The following is a 20,291-nucleotide window of genomic DNA, read 5'->3' as shown; positions in this document are numbered from 1 at the left end:
AGTTGAGATTACGTACCCAGGGAGCGACTGACCCTTCCTACTCTAGGAAGCTGGTTTGGGTAGAAAATTAAGGAAGACCTCTCTCTCAGTGAACTTTTTGTGCTTCCTGTAGACAGTTGTTTTGAATCTTATTCAGAATAGTGTTATGTTTGCTGTGTTTCACAGACTCTGGCCTCGAATAAGTTGGAAAATGATAATTCTTGCAGCCCTTTCTTACAGAAATTTAAGTTAGTAAATAGAAGTTTCACATTTGAACATTTTTGTTCTCGACTATAGAGTTTTGCCCCTAAGGGTTTATACTAACAACTTAGCTAAATAAATACATAGAGGTTGATTTTAGTGGAATAAACCAGTTACCTGTGGCATCTGTGGGTCGTTGTAGATGTGTTACCCAGTAGCAAAGCTGCTTTAGATCACGGGATAGGATTGAACCTCAGAAGCTGAAATAGAAGGCAGAAGCCTCAAACCGTCCCAGGCTATGAAAGTGCCACAGACTTTGAATTGTCTAAGGAAATTTGCCGCCCTCAGCTTTTTCGTAGGGCTATCTGTTCCTGTGTTCTCTCTGCTGTCATAGCTGCTAGGGTCTTCATAACAAGACAGAGGTAAACACTGCGAGGCCTTGTTCTCGAGAAGCTGCTATGTGCTGTACTTGTTAGTAACTTCCTCAGACTTGTATGAGTTCATCCATGTCGGTTTTCCTTGCAGGTTTTTTTTTTCTCCTCCCCACAAAAAACGTTTTATTAAGGAGTGATTGGTATATTAAAAACATCATATTTAATGCACACAAAATCATGAATATAAGAACAAGTATGCTTCTTTGAAACTATCAACACCAAGAGTGTAATTGGTACCTGTCACCTCCCAAGGTTTCCTTTTGGGAGTTTCTGCTTGTTATTTGCACCAAATAAACAAACAAATAACTGTCCCCCTTTGCTTCTGTGATAAGAAAACTTCTCTTTGACCTTCATGACCTTTTTTTTTTTTTTTTTGGTTTTTCGAGACAGGGTTTCTCCATGTAGCTTTGCGCCTTTCCTGGAACTCACTTGGTAGCCCAGGTTGGCCTCGAACCCACAGAGATCCGCCTGGCTCTGCCTCCTGAGTGCTGGGATTAAAGGCGTGCGCCACCACTGCTCGGCCATGACCTTCTTATATTCCCCAATTTCTTGCTACTGGATTGATTTCTGTTCTCCCATGAACTCGATCATATATTCAGAATTCTTCATCTTTTCCCTTCTTCAGAGTATGAGAGCAGAAATAGCTTCAGTTTCCCCATTTAGAGAGAAGTAGTATGCCTTTAGTGAATCCTTCCTCCTGGTAGAAAGTATTAGATGTGACAAGAAGTCACTCCAGCAGCTTAGGACCCAACCTTCCTGGGTCTGCAAACTGTACTAACAAGACTACTTGACAAAGGGAAACACTGTTGTCTTGCCTCTTAATGGGGTGTTGTTGAGAAGAGGAGCCTGTGAAGCCTCCTCCCTTATTTTTCCTTTCTCTTTTACTGAAGCAAAATAGGACACATGTGTTATCATTAATATTTTATGCTGATGAGACTTCTTTTATGTCCCTTAAGCTAAGTTATAATTTTAGACATTTCAGATTATATAAAAGATGTAGTAATACCCTGGACTTTGATTATGGTTTCTGTTAAATTTTAGTTTTACGGCTCGGATTACAGAATTAATGCAAGTACTAAAGGATTTAAATCATGGCAGATATGAACGCACGATGGTATCACAGCAGGAAAAGGGTAAATATAAACACCACAGTTTGTAGTCACAGCTCTTAAGTTACTCCTAATATATGATGTTTTAATAATTGTTTTCCATTTAAGGTAATGAAGGAGCACAAGTTAGTCCCTTGATACCTGGTACTGGAGAAGTCATCAATGCAGACAACATTATAAAGTATGTACAGGAAAAGGCTGTGCTGTACTATATGCATTTATTACACTTCATGGCAGCCTTTCTCATCAGCTTGTAGTTACATGTGTAATGTAAAATTGACTTGAAAAAATTTAAATAGCTTTGGGGTATCATTGACATAAAAGTTATATATATTTAAAGCCTATAATTTGATGTTTTAATATTACATACACACTGTAAAACAATGTCCATATTCCAGCAAATTATTGTATCTCTTGTCTCTTCATCTGAACATGTGTATGTATGTATTTATTTACTTGCCATTTCATGTGTGTAGAGCATTTTTAACTGTTGTCCCTATGCTGCTGGTTAGACCTCTAGAACTTACTCATCTTTCTTCATACTTTCTGAATGACACCACTTCTGTTTCCCCTTCCCTCAGTCCCTAGCAACATTCTCTTCTATGAATTTAATGATTTAGAGTCTGCATATAAGTTATATATGAACTGTGTTTCTTTTTCTGTCTTACTTTGTTTACCGTGATGCTCTCTACCATCAAAAATGACTGATTCAGTTCTTTTAAAAATAAGTTGTGGTTTTGAAAGTTTAAAACGGATTTTTACTTATGTGCTTGTGTGTTCCTACTTGTCTGTATGTGTACCTTGTTTGTGCAGGTGCATGTAGAAGTAGAAAAAGGCACTGAATCTCCTGGAACTGGAGCTACAAGTGTTTGTGAGCCACCTGATGGGTGCTGGGAACCAAACCTGGGTCCTCTGCAAGAGCAGCAAGTGCTGCTTTTTTTAAAAAAAAGATTGGATAATACTCCTTTGTATGAGTGTATGCTTACACATATGATATATTCTTTATTTTTTTATCATTTGAAAGACTTTAAGGGAGTTTCCCCTTTTGGTTTATTTAATAAAGATTGCAGTGAGTATGGGAGTGCAGATACCACTCTGTGACAATTATTTTATTTCCTTTGGATATCTCTCTGGAATAGGATTGTCTCTCGAGCAGAGAACTTATAGCAGTTAAGTCTACTTTTCTGAGGACCCTCCATGCTGTTTTCCTCTCATTGCTGTTCATTACATTCTTACCAACAGTGGTTAAAGGTTCCCATTCCTTTGCATCTCGCCAGCACTTACCTTCGTCGTGATAACTGTTGTCCTGACAGGGTGACTCTCATTGAGTCTTGAGACACAGTTCTCTGTTGGTTAAGATCTCGAGACCCTTTTCAGTTGCGTTTTGTCTTCTGAATGTGTCCTTTTATTAGTGTCTGAATGGTTTTTATTGTGTTGGCTTATTTCTATTTGGGGTATTGAGTTTTTTGAGTTCCTTACTTGTTTTTAATTTCCCTTTTTTTATTAATGTCCTTACCAGGTTTGATCATGTACCTTTAGCAACACCAAATGGAGATATCTTGATCCGAGATCTTAGTTTTGAAGTAAGTTTTTAAATGTTCATATAAGAGTTTAAATTATCTTCAAAATATGAACTGGAAATTTGAATATTTAAATTAACTTTAAGGTTTGAGTTGTCTCTATCTAAACCATACTGTTATATTTGAAAGTAACTCTTTGAACCATCTAGAAATCTCATTTTTCTTAAAATTAACTGGGCTTTAAAAATTTCAGGGATTCCTACTGCATCCAATTTGTTTTGTTGGAGAGATGGCTCAGCAGTTAGAACTTAAGCTCTCACAGAGGAACCAGCTTTTGTTCGCAGCACCCACATGGCAGCTGACTACTGTCTGTAACTCCAGTTCCAGGAGAGCTGACATCCTCTTCTGGTCTCTGCAGGCTCCTGCACACACATAGTACACATAAACTTATGCAGGCATGCACATACACAAATGAAAAAATAATCTTCAAACAAATTTTTTTGCAAATAAAGTCTGTGGCAAAAAGATGTATCTAATTTGATTTACCATGTATAATGAAAACTTAAACGTGCAAATACAGTTTTAATCACCTTAAATAAAAAACTAAATCAAAAGTCTCTTTGGGGAGGGAGGTGTTGATATGCAGGAAGATTGATATCTATACAAACAATACAAGGTCATTCTCTCTCTCTTTACATTTTATTTATATATTTTGGGGGGTGGAGCACATGTCATATTAAGTACGTCAAGGTCAGAACACAATTTGAGTGAGTGGGTTCTCTTTATCTACTATATGGGCTCCAGGAGTTGAACTCAGGTCATCAGGCTTGGCAGGAAGCGTCTTTACCTCCTTGGCCATCTCACTAGTCCCTGAAAAGCTAGCAGTACAGTTGCACCTCGTGTAGCCAGTAGGCTGTCAGTCAAGTAAACAGTGATATAGATTCAGTGTGTTTTCCTAATTAAACTGGTGATACGATAGGTAAAATGAAAAGGCAGTCCGTGACTGTTTTTGTGTGATTTGTATCTTGAAGTTTGAGGATTACTGTTTTAGGTTATTTGTTGAGACTTTCTGAGTTCGAAGTCTTAAAAATTAGTAACACATTCTTACCCTACAAATGGTTCCAGATACCAACCTGTAGAGCACACTGGCCAGGAGAACTCTGGGCTGCTCTGTGGCCAGGGTGGGTATTGAGCATTGGAAGTATGGCAGGTGCAGTCATCAGACTCAGTTGTAGAGAGTATTTAATTTTAATTAGCTTGATTTAAATAGCCATGTGTGACAGTATTGGACAGTCTTGCTCTAGAACCCTCCTCTGTGTGTACCCATTGTGCTAATGTATTTGTATGTATTTTAGCTGCTTTCACTGAAATGTTTTCTGATAGCTTATAAAATAAAGAATATTGTTAGATTTGTTTTTAAACTCTTATAATCTTAGGTAATTCTTTAGTTTTCTGCTCTTACTAATTTATATTTACTAAATATATCTACTGTCTTAAGTAACTAAGAAATAGAAAATGTTAGTTATGCAAAGTGAGTGTTGTATCATTGTCATGCCTCCTTTACAGCCAGGAACTGTGACAGGAAGTAGGAACTATGCCGTGGTTGGTAAATCTTGGCAGGCCTAGGGTGAGGAGCACTTCTCTAGGTCACCGCTGCTTCCTGTGTAAGGCAGTGCTCCTCCTTCCCGCCAGCAGCCCTGAGCTCCTGGCCTTTTTTGTCTCATCGGCCAAGTCTTTCTGAGGCCCTCGTTTTCCCAGATTTGCCGTAGCCTCTTTCTCCCCTCCTAGTCGCGTTCCTGACTCGCCTGTTATCTGCCTTTGGTCCCTGTTTCTTTCTCTGGAAACTGTCTTCTTGTGCTCTTGGTCTCCTGTTAAGAATCCCTTTTCTGCCTCACCTCTAGGTTAGATTTGGTCTTTTCTTGTTTGTCTTCCCAGGATTTTCCTCCACATAGAGTTTCTTTATGGAACAAACATCCTTCAGTTCTTTATCATACTAGTTAGTTGTGCCCATCTGACTCAACTTTTGAAAATCAGTACTCCTTTGGAAAGTCGTCATAAGGCCTACTTGGCCATCAGAAAGCACACATTTCCTACTTGCTTGCATACTGTGTGATAGCTAAGATTTTAACCCTCATCCTTTATGAGCTCTCAGTACAGGCATAGTTTATTCCTTTATAAGATGAATAGTATTCATTATGTGCATATACTACATTCTGTTTACCCTTCATCTGCTTGGGCTGTTTCTACCCTTTGGCTCCTTTAAACAATGCTGATGGCTGTCTGTTTTATCTCAGTAGGAGCCCTCAGTTGGCTTGCGCTATGTTTAGAACTTGCTGACTACTACCTCTCCTACCTCTTAACTCTCTGAGCTCAGTAAGTCTACTGTTCTCTTTGCTATCTTCTCCAGCAGAAGCAGTCTGTCTGTCCTGTGAGAGGAGCTCATTCCTGTCCTCATGCCTGCTTGCTAGGGGTGGCCAGGAGTGGTTTTCTCATGATAAGCTCCTATCACATCTCTGGAAGTTTTCTCAGTTGTCACTTTGAGTGAGGTGTTTTTTACCCTGTGGCTTTTCTCCATAGTACTGAGTCTGTAGTATACAATTTAACTTATTTTTTGTATATATTCTTGCTGACACAGAAGTCATGCACAGTGTTATCTAAAAGAACAAAAGAAAATATGACTTACATAGCTAATCATTGGAGAATTTTTAGGTAAATTATGGTAACTCTTAGTATGTACTACAGGCATTAAAAGAACGGGCAAAAGAAAAGGCACATAAATACAGTGACCTGGAGGAATATTTGTGACATACTATTAAGTAAATATAGACCTCTAAGTAAAAGAATATACTCTGTAGTTCAGTTAAAAATATGTTAGTAAACATGAATATACACAATTATTATTGTCAAGAATCCTCAGATTTTTTAAGCTTTCAAATTTTACATTCTGATTAACACTACATTGAACAGTCTAAATCAATGTTTTTTAAGTGAAAAAGGAAACAGTAAAAATTGAAAGTAAGCAGAAGTCAAAGGTTTCTCCCTATATCACTCCATAGTTGTTTGTACCTGACACCACATTACAGGTAAAATTAGAAGCTAATATTAAGCAGAGACCCCTTTGACTCTAAGGAAGTACACATGCTTAATTTAGTTAATTAGTTAATTCAAAGCTTTATTGTCTTTCAGGTACGATCTGGGGCCAATGTTCTCATTTGTGGTCCAAATGGATGTGGAAAGAGTTCCCTCTTCCGTGTTCTTGGTGAAGTATGTGCATACTGGTTTCCAAAATTTACTGTCTTATTTTGTAATGCTGTTAGGTTCTGAATGTCACAGTCACTTCTGTCCTCTCTTTGTGTTCATAGTTATGGCCTCTTTTTGGAGGACGTCTTACTAAACCTGAGAGAGGAAAGTTATTTTATGTTCCTCAGGTAAGACTTTGAGCTATTTTGTAACCTTTAAGACTTTTTGGTTTACTCTTTCAAAATGTACTTTTAATGACTCTTGCTATGTCATTATGATTACTAGCGACCCTATATGACTCTGGGAACACTGAGAGACCAAGTGATATATCCAGATGGAAAAGAGGATCAGAAGAAGAAGGGGATATCTGACCAAGTAAGGGGTGATCACAGCTACATTCACCAAGCATGCCCACTTCAGATTCTTTGTCATTTTAGACGTCAGGTAGTGTGGCCTAACCTAAAGCCTTCCAAACCATGGTTACAGCTCTCCAGGCGGTGGCAGGAGGGTAGCTGCTTCACTGCAGGAGGACTCGTGGCATGTTTTAACCATTGTGACAGCACTGTGTCCTCATCACCCTCCTCCTTCAGTTATAGGATACCGTCTTTAAGCTGCCAGACGTTTAGGGGAAGTCTGCCTAGAGACTGACAGCTCAGGTCAGCTCTGCGCCGTCTCTTGTCTGAAGAGCACCTACCTGTCCACGTGGTTGGCCATGGAGTTACTGAGCTCGTCTAACAATAGGTGGGAGAGGTCACTAGCTTCCAATCTACTTTTTCGTTCTTTCATCTTTGTATAAAGGTGCTGAAGGAGTACTTGGATAATGTGCAGTTGGGTCATATCCTTGAACGGGAAGGAGGCTGGGACAGTGTTCAGGACTGGATGGATGTACTCAGCGGAGGAGAAAAACAAAGGATGGCGGTCAGTATCCTCTGAAGACTGGTACCAAATACTTCTTAGAGTCACTGTGAGAATCCAGAGTTTGGCTAATCTGAACACAGAGTTTTGTCTTTTCTCAGCAACTATTAAAGTATTAGTTTAAATTGTAATAAAAGTGCTAGGAAATGTTTAACTTCATATAAATTTGGAATTCCGAAACATGTATCAGTAATGCTGTTATTCTGTGAAAGGGAAAGCTGGAGGTCTGCCATACCCCACCAGTTCATTTTCTAGACATTGGCGCTGTGAGGATGACCACTGTGGTTCCATCTTTCCCTCTAGGTCGCACATTCCCCTCTTCTGACTGCTCTCCTGAGTAGCTGGAAGCACTGGAAACATGAGTTCTCCATGCTGGCCATTGCCACTGTCCCTCCTTCACTGTAACTAACTTGTTTCTCCACTTACTGACCTACTCTGAAAGTTAGTTGAACTTTAAACTTTCCTAGTATAAAGAAGAATTGGAAAGACACTGTTTGATTTATATATATAATAACAAACTTATCTTGGAAAAAGACAGATTTTCCCCCTGCTTCCCAGCACTTACTCTTCCAGTACACCATCCCCTCATTATTTACTATATTCCAAGCTCCCACAGAATAGCCCATTAAACTCTGAGCAGCAAATGGCTTTTCCAGCTGCAAGTTCCAAGTGCTTCCACTATCCTTCCAAAACACACCATAGTTAGGTCCATTGTAACAAAACTCCACCATTGGTACCAGTTTCTGTCCCAATTTGCTTTCATTGTGATAAACACATGTCTAAAACCAATTTGGAGAAGAAACTTTATGTTAGCTTACCTGTTTCAGACCATCATCTAGTGAAGTCAGGGCAGGAACTCAAGGTAGGCTCTTAAAGCAGAAACCACAAAGGAATGCTTCTTACTGCTCGCCTAAGGATGGTACTGCCCCAGTAAGCTGGGCCTTCCTTTTTTTTTTTTTTTTTTTTTTTTTTTAAATAATTTTTTTATTTAAAAAAATTTTTTTCTTTCCTTTTACATACCAACCCCTGTTTCTCCTCCCTCCTCTTCTCCTGCTCCCCACCCCCACCCCCACATCACCACCATCCCCTCCTCATAGAGGGTAGGGCCTCCCTTGGTGTAGCTAGAGTTTTCCTGCCTGGCCCAGTCAGGACAAATCTCTCTTACCCGCCAGTCCCACAGTTGCTCAGACCCAACAAGTAAACACACAGAAACTTATATTGCTTACAAACTGTATGGCTGTGGCAGGCTTCTTGTTATCTACTTCTTCTATCTTAAATTAACCCATTTCTGTTAGTCTATACTTTGCCACATGGCTTGTGGCTTACCAGTACCTTACATCTTGTCGTGGCGGCGGCTGGCAGTGTCTTTGTCCACCCAGCCTTCCACCTCCCAGAATTCTCTTCGCTCTTGCCCCGCCTATACTTCCTGCCTGGCCACTGGCCAATCAGAACTTTATTTACACAGAGCGATATCCACAGCACCTTGGATAGTCAACACAGGCTGACATACCAAGTTGGAGCTGGGTTTAGCCCCTCCCCACTGCATCAAGGCTGATCACCACTACATCAAGTCATCACACCACAGGGAATGGGCTCTAAAAAGCCAGTTCCTGTACCCGGGATAAGTCCTGGTCCCATTGCCAGGCGACCCACAAACACATCAAGCCATACAACTTTACCCACATTCAGAGGGCCTAGTTCAGTCCCATGCAGGCTCCCTGAGCTGGGCCTTCTTACTTCAGTTAGTAATCAAGAAAATAGGCCAGAGAGATGGCTTAGTAGTTAAGAGTACCGTTTGCTCTTCTAGAGGACCCAGGTTTGATGCCTAGTACCCACATAGCAGCTCACAACTGTTGGTGACTCCACAGGTCTACATCAGATGCCTTTAGACAGAGTCTATCACTGAATTTGGAGCTCATAAGTTGGCTGGGCTGGCTGGCCAGTAAGGCCACAGGATCCGTTTTTCTGCCTTCCAGCACTGGATTAGAGGTGGAGGTCACCATGCCCAGCTTTTTTTTTTTTTTTTTTTTTTTTTTAGCATGGGTGCTGGTAATTAGAATTCAGGACCTGATGTTTGCAGAACTGGCACTTTTACCCACTGAGCCGTCTTCCCAGCCCAGGCTTCAGTTTTCTACCATACTACTTTACCTGACAGCAGAGGAACTCGTTCTATACTTGAAAAAGAGAGGCTGTTATCCAGGTCGATGACAGCTAATTCTTGAGTGCTTGGTAGATGATAGCCAAGATGCCAAGCAGATTCCAAAGGCTAACACATTATATCTTTAAAGCAGTCCTATTAAGTAATCACTGAATATCCCAGCCGCCAAGGAAACTGCACTTGAGTGATTTAGGGCTTGCCAAGCGACTGTTAATGTTAGAACTGGGGAAAGGTGGCTTCTCAAGCTCAGCTCAGACAGTATGCTGGCTTGAGTATCTGCTTTACAGCTTCCTTGTTTTGTGGTGACAAATAGCTGGCAGCATGGAGGGAGATGGAGACACACACAGACACATGAAGAGAAAAGGGAGTCAGTTGTGAAATGCTGTCCAATGAGCCGTATCTGTGTGATGGTATCTGTCTGCTGCTTCCTCTTCCTCACCTCATGCACATGGTGTAAACTCCAAGAAAGCAGTTTGTTATAGTTATCCACTCGGTGTAGGTTTGACTAGAACAGCAGGTAAGTGTTAGGTGTATTGTAGAGGTTTAGTCATGGTTTCTGTGTTAGTGAATCTTATAGCCTAGGCAAACACGCAAACTCAAGGATGTCATATACAAACTGTTGCTATTCCATAAACGGTTCACTTGGCTTGAGAGAACAACATTGAGCAGACACTTGAAAGATGTCTGGACCAGAGTCTGACTTGGGACTTAAGAATAAGCTTGAAGTGTAGCACAGGCATGGTCCCAGCATTCCAGAGGCAGAGGCAGGAGGATTGCCATGAATTTAGGCCAGCCTGGGCTACATAATGAGTTGTGGCCACCAGAGGCACAGAATGAGAGTCTCGGCAAACAGAAACACAATATAGCAGCAGAATCAGAAGAAAAGGAAAGGTGGCATACGGAGTCTAAGGCCAGGATGCCTTACTTCAGAAGGAAAGGTGGCATGCGGAGTCTAAGGCCAGGATGCCTTACTTCAGAAGGAAAGCAGGAACACGTGGTCTCTAAGGCCTGGGATGCCTAACCCTAGTAGTTATGTTGAGATCAGAGCAGGAGGAGGAAGAAGACTCCACAGGACCCTGGAGATGAGAAAGGGGGAGCTGTGGAGAAGGTTTAAGTTGGATGGGGTTCTTTGCGTATGTGATGGATTGTCCTGGTTACACGGAGAATGGAGGAAAGCAGAGAGGGAGCTGAGGCTGTGTCATCCTGGCCGAAAGTGAGTGTTCTCTGGGGTAGGGCACGGCAGAGGCGAGGAGCAGTGAGTGGACTTTAAACTCTGGAGAGGAGAGTGGCTGAGAGAGAGCGTTAAGACAGGGCCAAGAAGATTCAGAAAAAGGGTCTGGGATTTAGTTCTGCGAACTCCACACACACACTTAATGGCCACGTGGGAACGCACTAAAAGGAAAAAGACAGCAGCAGGCGGGGGGGAGAGGGGGGGGACGGACTCCAGTGGCTTTTCTGTCACTCTCAAGAAGGAGAGGTTGAGAGGAGTGTTCCACAGAGCATGCATGGACTGCGTTTAGGAACATGTCTCCTGCCTGGTTTTGTGACGTGATGATCTCTGTGGGGGCAATAACAGAATGACTACTGTCCAAGACAAGGACAGACCTTTCCAGAGAGTAGAGTGCACTCGGTGTGGAAGTAAGGGAAGAGGCCCCACAGTCTTGCTCAGAAGCTTTCAAGAACTGCGCACGCCCAGGACGCACAGCGAGACTTGGCAGTGCTAACGGATACTGGTGGGGGCTCTAACGGGTGCCATTACTTAAACAGCACCTGATTGAGGTCTGAGATCGAATTTTAAGGTCTGGTTCAAACACAAAACTTGTTTGTCTAGTGAACTTCCATTATTTTAAAACTCAATCCCATCTCACAGCAGTTTTTGTTTTTCTCTTAATAATAAATATTTCCCACACACTGTATTTCTCTCTATGATGACAGTACAAACAGTTTGTTTTATTTATATTATTTTTATCTCTAGGAATGATGCTTTTTAGTTAGAATAATTTTCATATTTTAGCTTTAGAAGACTCCAAAAAGCATACTTAAGAGAAATAAATGTGCCTTTCCTTATTAGTTTTATTTTTAGCCCTGCCTCTGTTTACACAGACTATTTCCTTTTATGCTTTAGATGGCAAGATTGTTTTATCATAAACCCCAGTTTGCCATTTTGGATGAATGCACAAGTGCAGTTAGTGTGGATGTGGAAGGCTACATTTACAGCCACTGTCGAAAGGTAAGTGTCACGCTACAGGTGCGTTATTGGAGTATCTGTGTGTCATGTTCAACCACAAACCTACACCAAAAGGAAATTCCAAGCAACAAGATTGCTACCAAAAGTTGATGCCCTATATTGTCTTTAAATTGGTAACTAATAGATATGAACAGAGTACAAAGAATTATTGGTGTATTCTAAATACAACTTTTTAGATATAAACAGAATACAAGGAATTATCCTTTCATTCTAAATAGAACTCTCTTTAGCAATTTCTTAGAAATAGTACAGTATTTAAATATATTTAACTTTTACCTCATTACTTAGACTTAAAAAAAAATTCTTAACTTTCCCTTGTCCCATTAACTTTACCTTTATATCACTTTTTAAATCAAGAAAAGTCAATAGTTGATTTTTGGCAATCTAACATTTCTTTTGATTTCTCATTTTGTGTGTGTATGTGTTGGTGGCATACATACCTGTGCTTGTGTGTGTTTGCATGTGTGGTAGTGTGCATACATAGGGTACGTGTGGAGGACACATGCTGATTTTTGGTATCCTTAATCGTACTTCCCTTCATTTGCTGAGGCAGGGTTCCTTGCTGCACCTGTAGTTTGTTCATTTGGTTAATTTAGCTAGCTGGCTTGCCCTGTCTCCCATCCCAAACCCTGGGATTCCAGATGGGCCACCACACCTGTCGAGCTTTTTCATGGGTGCTAGAAAGCCAAAATTAGTCCGCATGCTTGCAAAGCAGTTGCTGTATCCACAGAGGTATCTTTCCAGTCCTTCTTTTAGTAGTTATAAATTTATCTAGTTTATTTTATCTGGCAGTATTTTACCAAATGTCTTTTAGTTGACAAATAGGAGGCTGGTTGTGCTGCCATTATTCAAGTCCTTGTTCACTAGTCCTGGTAAGCTTTTTGTTTCTAGGAATTGCTGCAACTATCTGTACTCTGGTTAGATTTGAAAAATAATAATATATTCCTCTTTAGAGGTGCTGTGTAAGTAACCGAGTTACAGGACTATTTTAACACTTTCTGTCTGTATTTGGGGAGTTTACAATAAATAAAATAGTCATGTTGTGTACACACACACACATACACACATACACACACACACACACACACACACACACACAGAGAGAGAGAGAATTCCGACCATTTGGAGGCTAGCCATGGATCACCAGCATTAGCAGTTCCTGGTAGTTTGTTAGAAATACAGTCTCTAACTTTGCCAAGTAGAACGGCATATTAGCCAAATTCCTATGCAGATGCATATGAAAGGTTGAAAAGTGTGGTGTGATAATAAAAGGATCCTCAGTAGTCTTCTTCATAGGAAGGCCTGAACGTTGACTGTATTTCTTTAATGACTTTTTTATTTTTGAATCCCCTTTAGTAATCTGTATGTGGTTTTCAATGTTAAAGGTATTAGAAATGTGTGTCATGTTTTCATGCATCAGACCATATAGACTGTTTTTTTACTTAAAGGCTTCTCCCTGTGAATTCTCTGTTGTTGCCTCTCACGTTTTCAAGAGTCTCTAAATCTGTATAGCATAGTCCATTTGAGGGAGGACACTCACTTGGGGTTTCAATGATAATTTAACATTGTCACAATAGCACTGGATACAAGAACAGAACAGAGTGGATCCTTAAGTTTAGAACCTTGTTGTTGGTGTTGATTTTGTATTTGTCTGCATGCTGTGCTGCTCATGGTGTAGGTCAGAGGAAAATTGTGGGAGTCAGTTTTCTTCTACCATGCCAGTCCAGGAATTAAACTCAGCCTTGGTGGCAAGTGTCTTTATCCACTAAGGCATCTTGCCAGCCCGAGAACTTTTTTTAACTACAAAACCAGTGTAAATTTACAAAGGAATAAAGCAACGCTTAAACTCAATTCAGAATGTTTAACCTTAAAGAGAACAGTGGTGCTGGTTGGCAAAAACCAGCATGAGATTTAATTATGAGCATGAGATTTAATTATGGAAAGGTAGCATCTGGTGTTCAGATCTCAGCATTGAAACTTTGCTTTTGTGTTTTGGCTTAAGTAATTCTAATATATGGTATGCCTACTCTAATTAAGATCTAATCCAATTATAAAATCAGGAACAGAAAAATATGTCTAAGTGCTTTTGATGCAGTTGAAATGTGTGTTTAACAAAGCTGATAGTGTGCTCATCTTCGTAGGCAGGTCCTCAGTAATTTGCATAAGGCAGCCAAACTTATGTCACAGTTTCAGTGATATCACTGGGTACCAGCAGAATAATTTAGTCATAAAATTTCATGGTAGAAATTATCCAGAATTTACTTAGATTAATCTTTTAAAATTATTACAAAATAAAAATAAAATTAGTATCTGGAGAGATGACTTGGTAGTTAAGAGCACTGGCTGCTCTCCAGGAGGACCTGGGTTCAGTTCCCAACATCCACATGGTGGCTCACAACCACCTATAACTCCAGTTCCAAACGATAGGACACACTCTTTGGCCTCTGAGGGCACTTCGTATAGGTGGTAGATTTACATTTGCCAAATCTCCCAAACATGAGAGATGTGTGTTGAAGATCTGACTTAAGGTAGTGTTTCTCACCCTCATATGTATTGGCTGGATAACTCCTAGGCAGTCTGTGCAAGGGCTGTCCTGGGCACTATCCTATGTTTAGCAACAATTCTAGTGTCTGTCCATTAGATGGCAATATTGTCTTCAGTCATAGCACAGTGTCCACCAGAGAGAGCTCTCTCCTCAGCTGAGAACCATTGCTCTCACTGATCCAGAGCAACTACAATTGAATCTGTTGATGCTTCTCTGAAAATCTGAAGTGCAGTTGAAATCCTGGAAGCTGGACCAGGACTAAACATATTTTTATAATTTTATAGTAGGTTTATTGCATAGCAATACCTGATCTAAACGTACAAAAGATATTTAAGCTTTTTTGTCTCAGTGACATGTTACTATAGACACATGGCAGAATTCTGCCTTAGAGCCTTCTAGAAGAGATAGAATAATCACACTGCCAAATGTGTCTGAATTCCAAGGCACATCCCCAAATAAGACTCTGCAATAGCAAATTATGAGCCTGCATTTGAAAGCAAATTGTCTATAGACCATTTATGCTATTTAGTCCTGATTTTAACCTTTTGCTTTTTTTCGTTTTGTTTTGTTTTTGTGTTTCAAAACAGGCTTTCTCTGTGTAGCCCTGGCTGTTCTGGAACTCGCTCTGTAGACCAGGCTGGCCTCGAACTCACAGAGATCCTCCTGCCTCTGCCTCCTAAGTGCTGGGACTAAAGGCATGCCACACTACCACCTGGCTGCCTTTTGCTATTTTTATCTTACTGTTTTTCATAATAAATCAAATGTAGAGGGATGTATTTTGACATTAATTCTTAACTAGCCACTGACCATGTTATCCTAACAACTTAAATGTGTGTAATTTGTGACTTACTGTTACTGATGTAAATGTAAACCTTTTCTTTGAATTAGGTTGGCATCACCCTCTTTACTGTTTCACACAGAAAATCCCTTTGGAAGCACCATGAGGTTTGTATTTCTTTCCTTGTGTGGGATGATGAATGTTTATCTCACATAAAAATGTGGGTCTTGGTGACTGATTTTGGATTTCATGGTGAATGTTGCAGTATAGGCTTATGCCTTAAGGCAAAAGCGTTTTGAGTTTTATAGTATCCAGTAGGACTTTGTTCAGTAGTACTCCGTCAGTTTAGAAAGCTATAACGTACATAAAATCTAGCTCTACTGAGATTAGCGAGCAGTTAGTGTTAAGTGACTGCTGTGTAATAGCTATGGGTAAAGAGCTGTGTCATTATCATTCAGGTTGGGCAGAAGAAGAGAAAGTCTTAAGAGTTAGATGGCAAAAGCTTAGGAGCATTTTCAGTAGAGGCCAGGACTGTAAGGGAGAGATGGCATAATGCCAGCCATGTTTGGAATGTAATAAAGTAGGATCTGTTATCAGTCACGGTAATTTCCAAAGATACTGTGCGTAGTACAGAACACTGTGTATTCTGGGTAGTGTCCATAGGGTTGGCGGGGGTTAATGTTGAGAACAAGTTCTTTCCCTTCCCTCCACTTGTATAATCCTCCTCTTCTCCTCCAACTTCCCCCTTGTTTCTCCCTTTCTCTCTTCCTCCCTGAGCCTGTGGGATCTAGCCCTAGGCCTTGGGTTTGCTAGGCAAGAGCAGTGCTCATGTGAAGGGGGACAGGGGGACACAAAGAGCAGCTAAGAAATCACAATACAGAAAAAACAAATCTTTATATATTAAAAGTTCACTAGCTAAAAACAGGAGGCTTTGTCTGTGTCTTCAGAAGGCACATGAACGGCTCCTTTTCATCTCTGCTAAACCTAAACAAAAGACTTTAAAGTGGAGCTTGGTAGCTGACCAGTGAAGAAACATCAGGTTCTGGCACAGGTCATCCTGGTAGCTCTGAGCTGCAATCCAGAACTGGGGAAGCATCCTCAATTGCGGGATGCCTGTGCAAATGTACCTGTTTGTAGTTACCGACTTTCCCTTCTCTCCCTTAGTACTACCTGCATATGGATGGTAGAGGCAATTATGAATTCAAAAAGATCACAGAAGATACAGTTGAGTTCGGATCGTAGAGACCATCTCAAGAACTTCACCTGCTTCGATGAAACAAGAATGCATTTGTTAATGCAAAGTGCATTGTAAAATAAAGTTAAGCTTGTTTTTTTAAAAAAACAAAGCAACAAATTGACTAGATACAGGCTCTAATTGAAACATGTGAAAACACTTAATATTGTATAGGATATTGCTAATTGTGTATATGTTGGTTTAATTATTAATTATGTACTAAGAATGTCCTTATTCTTGTGGTTAAAAAACCTGCCTGAATTAAATTGGGCTTAAATCAGTGTAACCTGATTCATCCTGGGATGTAAACCATTTGAAGTCAGCTAATTTGACTTTTATGGCTCTATCTTTTCTTTTAATGAAGAACCCTATTTAAAACTGGGGTCATTAGCTGTTCTGTCCTAACAAAATAGTCTTTGAGTTTCATTTCTATGTGCCCCATGGTAATGGGAACCAACCAATCACAATGTATTATTAAGATGTATGCCATCAATACAGGATAGCACTTATTACCCAGTGGCAGATTTCTTTAGCTGCTGATTTATACTCATTCCTCATACAAGCCTTGAGGTACATTTGACTCCAAGAGAGCCATTTGGGTTTTCTTTAGCTAAATCAGTGTACCCCCTCAGTCTTACGGACTGAGTTGTTTTGAAGGTTCTTTGTGGTGGTGTACAGCAGTGTGTGCAGCTGTGCTTACAGCCTGTGGTTAATACATGTTACTCCCAGTTTTACCAATGTTTGGGGTGTCCAGGCATGATCTGTGTCAAGCTCACGGTCTTACCAGAATTTTAGATTTCTGTGAGAAGAATTGGACAGGTTCATCAGAAATGTGGTTGTGTAGTGGTGAACGCCATGTGACTGTAGAGGCACTACATGAAGAAACACACTGAGCACGCAGTGCTATTGCTGTCCTTGACTGGCTTTGTGTTTTTAAAACTGGTAAACATGCACATGGGTGAATGACATTTCCTAGGAGCTGTCTCTGACTCCTCTACGACTACTTTTCTATCTGGGTTACCATGTTGAGATGTCATCTCTGGCTCCCGAGCTCCATTAATGACTGACTGAGAGGCATGTTGTCTGTGCAAAGGAGGGCCAAGGCCGGACATGATCAATAAGTGGTTGTGAAGTAGACTTTATCAAACAGGGTCGGAAAGGGGCTTAATGGTCTTGTTTCTGCATAACTCAGAATCCCTGGCTACCAAAATAACCTCGATGTATTGAGTCCAGAAATACATCACATTCAGTTTTACCATGTCTCCTTAGCAAACTTGTATACTTATTTTCTGTTCAGATTAAAAAAAAATTTGGATAACCTACACAATTTTTGCTTGTCCTTTTTTATTCTTGTAAATGTTGATATTCAGAAAGAGCTTTTAGCACCCAGATGGCCTTTTTATAGAACCTTATTAAAATTTTTTGTTTTATTGTTTTAGACAGGGTCTTACTATATGGCTCTGGCTGGCTTGGGACTCTATGTAAAGCAAGCTAGCCTTGAACTCACAGAGATTCATCTGCCTTTGCTTCCTAAGTGCTAGAACTAAAGACATATTCCATCCTGTCTAGCTAATGTACACTTTTTAATGTGTTTTTATTACTTAGAAAAAAATCCTCATCAAGTGTTTATATCTCACAGATGCTACCAGCTAGCCAAGAGACCTTAAAAAATGGTCTGTACTGAGAAAGGTTTTAAGGCATAGGGAAATTATAAGTTTTCAGATTTCTTGGCTACCCATGGCTACCAGCAGAATTATCCATCCTCTTGTCTGCCTCAGAATTCCTTCCTTCCTTTTAATCTAATAACAAAGTGCTTCACCCTTTGAGGCAGCGAGGAAAGTCTTCCAGGAGAATCCAAGTGTATTCTAACATTATGATGGTTTTCTTAGGGCTGACTATAGCAGTGTTTCCAAAACATGAGTGATTATGCAGTCATTTGCTGTGGGATGTTCTGGATGCTCTGAATGTGTTGCTCTGATTGGTTAATAAAGTGCTGACTGGCCAGTAGCCAGGCAGGAAGTATAGGTGGGACAAAGAACGAGGAGAATTCTGGGAGGAAGAAGGCTGAGTCAGGAGACACTGCCAGCTGCCACCATGAGATGTTAAGGTACTGGTAAGCAACAAGCCACATGGCGACTTACAGATCAATAGAAATGGGTTAATTTAAGATATAAGAACAGCTAGCTAGAAGCCTGAGCCATTAGGCCAAACAGTTTAAGTAATATAAGTCTCTGTGTGTTTACTTGGTTCGGGTCTGAGTGGCTGCGGGACTGGCGGGTGAGAGAGATTTGTCTTGAGGAGGGTCAGGCAAATTATAGCTACAGTCATTCTCTACATGGTTATCACAAACTACACTGAAAAATGCTAGTTTAACCTGAACAGTAAATCAGAAAGTGAATGGAAGAACTTTATGGATTGCATTCTGCAAATCAAGTATGTTGTTCTATGTCCAGAGTTCTTTTTATCTAATGAGAACGTGTGTAAACAGTGTTGCTAGGCACTGCTGGTATGAAGTGTGTGTCTGCTGGTGACTGGCAGTTTTCTTATAGCTATGGGGTCAGTACTGTGGGGCCATTTTCTTAACATGAGTTTGAGCCTTAAAGCTTAGTCCTTAAAACTTTGACCTGCACCTGGTAACCGAGTTCCATTGTCAGATTGACGTTACTAATTTTAAGAAGCAGCTCACAATGTTTTAAACATGTTTATTATTTCATTTTTCCATTTATGAAAGATGGAAAGGTTTTGACCTTCTCTATAAATATACCATGTGTATATCACATTAGAATGTTAGTACCAACAAAATGAAACACACTCACTCACTCATTCACTCACCAGCACCAACCTAGCAGTACACTTGGCCCCCAAGGGTGACCATTTTCACCCTTATCTTTTTAACATGACTAGGGTTTTTGTTTGTTGTTTGGTTGGTTGGTTTTGAGACATGGCCCCACGGCATAGCTCTGGTGGGCCTCAAACTTGCAGCTATCCTCCTGTCTCTGCCTCCCAAGTACTAGGATTACAGGTTGTGCGTCATAACTTGCTAGCTTTGGAGAGTTCCTACCATTTACCTTCCTGCTACATTCTCCTCCCCATACAGTTAAATCATTTTAAAACCTTATAAACACTACTACAGCATGTGTACAGAAAAGCCCTTAAATTTAAGCACAGTGATTTTCTGTATGTCCACAGTTGCAGTCATTTGAAACCAGGAAATAGAAATTTATCACAGTTCAAAAGCCTCATTTACATCTTTTCCCAATTATTAGCTCCCTACTTGGCTAGTGTCATTTTGCCCGGTTTTTAGACTTTTTACTTACAAGGTGCCCTCTTGTACATGACTATTCTCTCAGTGCTGAGGTTGACAGCTGGTGCGGCAGCAGTTCCTGTTCTGTGGCTGTACTTAACTACCTGCATGCTTTTTACCTAGTCATCAGTGGCTTAGGTCGCCTTCTGTTGGAGCCACTATGAATAAGCCTTACAGATATCCCTTGGTGTGTCTTTTGGTGCATTTTGGAGTGGGACTTACTTGGGTTTGTTTTTTAGGTTCTGCTGAAATTGCCTTCTGAATGCTTCCACTGTAAGTGTAGAATCACGTTCCCCAGTCCTTGACAATGGTCAGTATTTTTGTTGGTGGTTTTGTTTTGGTTTTTTCTCACTGTGTGTCTTTAGCCATGGACTGTAGGGCCTCATGTCTTCATTTTACATTTCCACAATCACCAGTGAGGTTGAACTCTACATGGTTACTAGCTGTGTCTACGTCCTCTGGGGGACGGTTCACTGCAGGCTCCTTCCATAAATAACATGTCCTGTTGATATTTCAGAGCTGCTCCTGTGAACTCTTGGTATGAGTCTTTAATTTATTAAGTGCTCTAATATCAGACAGAGTAGATGATAAATAAATAGTGACATTTAATAAAACAGCCAATCCTG

At 40.4% G+C, this 20,291-nt stretch overlaps 1 protein-coding gene across 3 annotated transcripts in view; it reads left to right on the top strand.

Moving 5' to 3' along the window:
• Abcd3 (ATP binding cassette subfamily D member 3) overlaps positions 1 to 17,683 on the top strand; it is a 61,340-nt gene extending 43,657 nt beyond the window's left edge. For all 3 annotated transcript variants that reach the window (XM_036190535.1, XM_036190536.1, XM_036190537.1), the window contains exons 14-23: positions 1,656 to 1,747; positions 1,832 to 1,904; positions 3,243 to 3,306; positions 6,430 to 6,507; positions 6,606 to 6,671; positions 6,769 to 6,858; positions 7,282 to 7,401; positions 11,682 to 11,786; positions 15,238 to 15,294; positions 16,292 to 17,683. In XM_036190535.1, the coding sequence (XP_036046428.1) occupies positions 1,656 to 1,747; positions 1,832 to 1,904; positions 3,243 to 3,306; positions 6,430 to 6,507; positions 6,606 to 6,671; positions 6,769 to 6,858; positions 7,282 to 7,401; positions 11,682 to 11,786; positions 15,238 to 15,294; positions 16,292 to 16,369 (823 nt within the window). In that variant the 3' untranslated portion in view covers positions 16,370 to 17,683. The remainder of the gene's footprint in view (positions 1 to 1,655; positions 1,748 to 1,831; positions 1,905 to 3,242; positions 3,307 to 6,429; positions 6,508 to 6,605; positions 6,672 to 6,768; positions 6,859 to 7,281; positions 7,402 to 11,681; positions 11,787 to 15,237; positions 15,295 to 16,291) is intronic.
• The last annotated feature ends 2,608 nt before the right edge of the window (positions 17,684 to 20,291 follow it).

The sequence above is a fragment of the Onychomys torridus genome, chromosome 6, assembly GCF_903995425.1.
Source record: "Onychomys torridus chromosome 6, mOncTor1.1, whole genome shotgun sequence".
Taxonomy (NCBI): Eukaryota; Metazoa; Chordata; class Mammalia; order Rodentia; family Cricetidae; genus Onychomys; species Onychomys torridus.
Note: the sequence above shows the minus strand (reverse complement) of the source record. Positions and strands in the feature narration are given on the sequence as shown.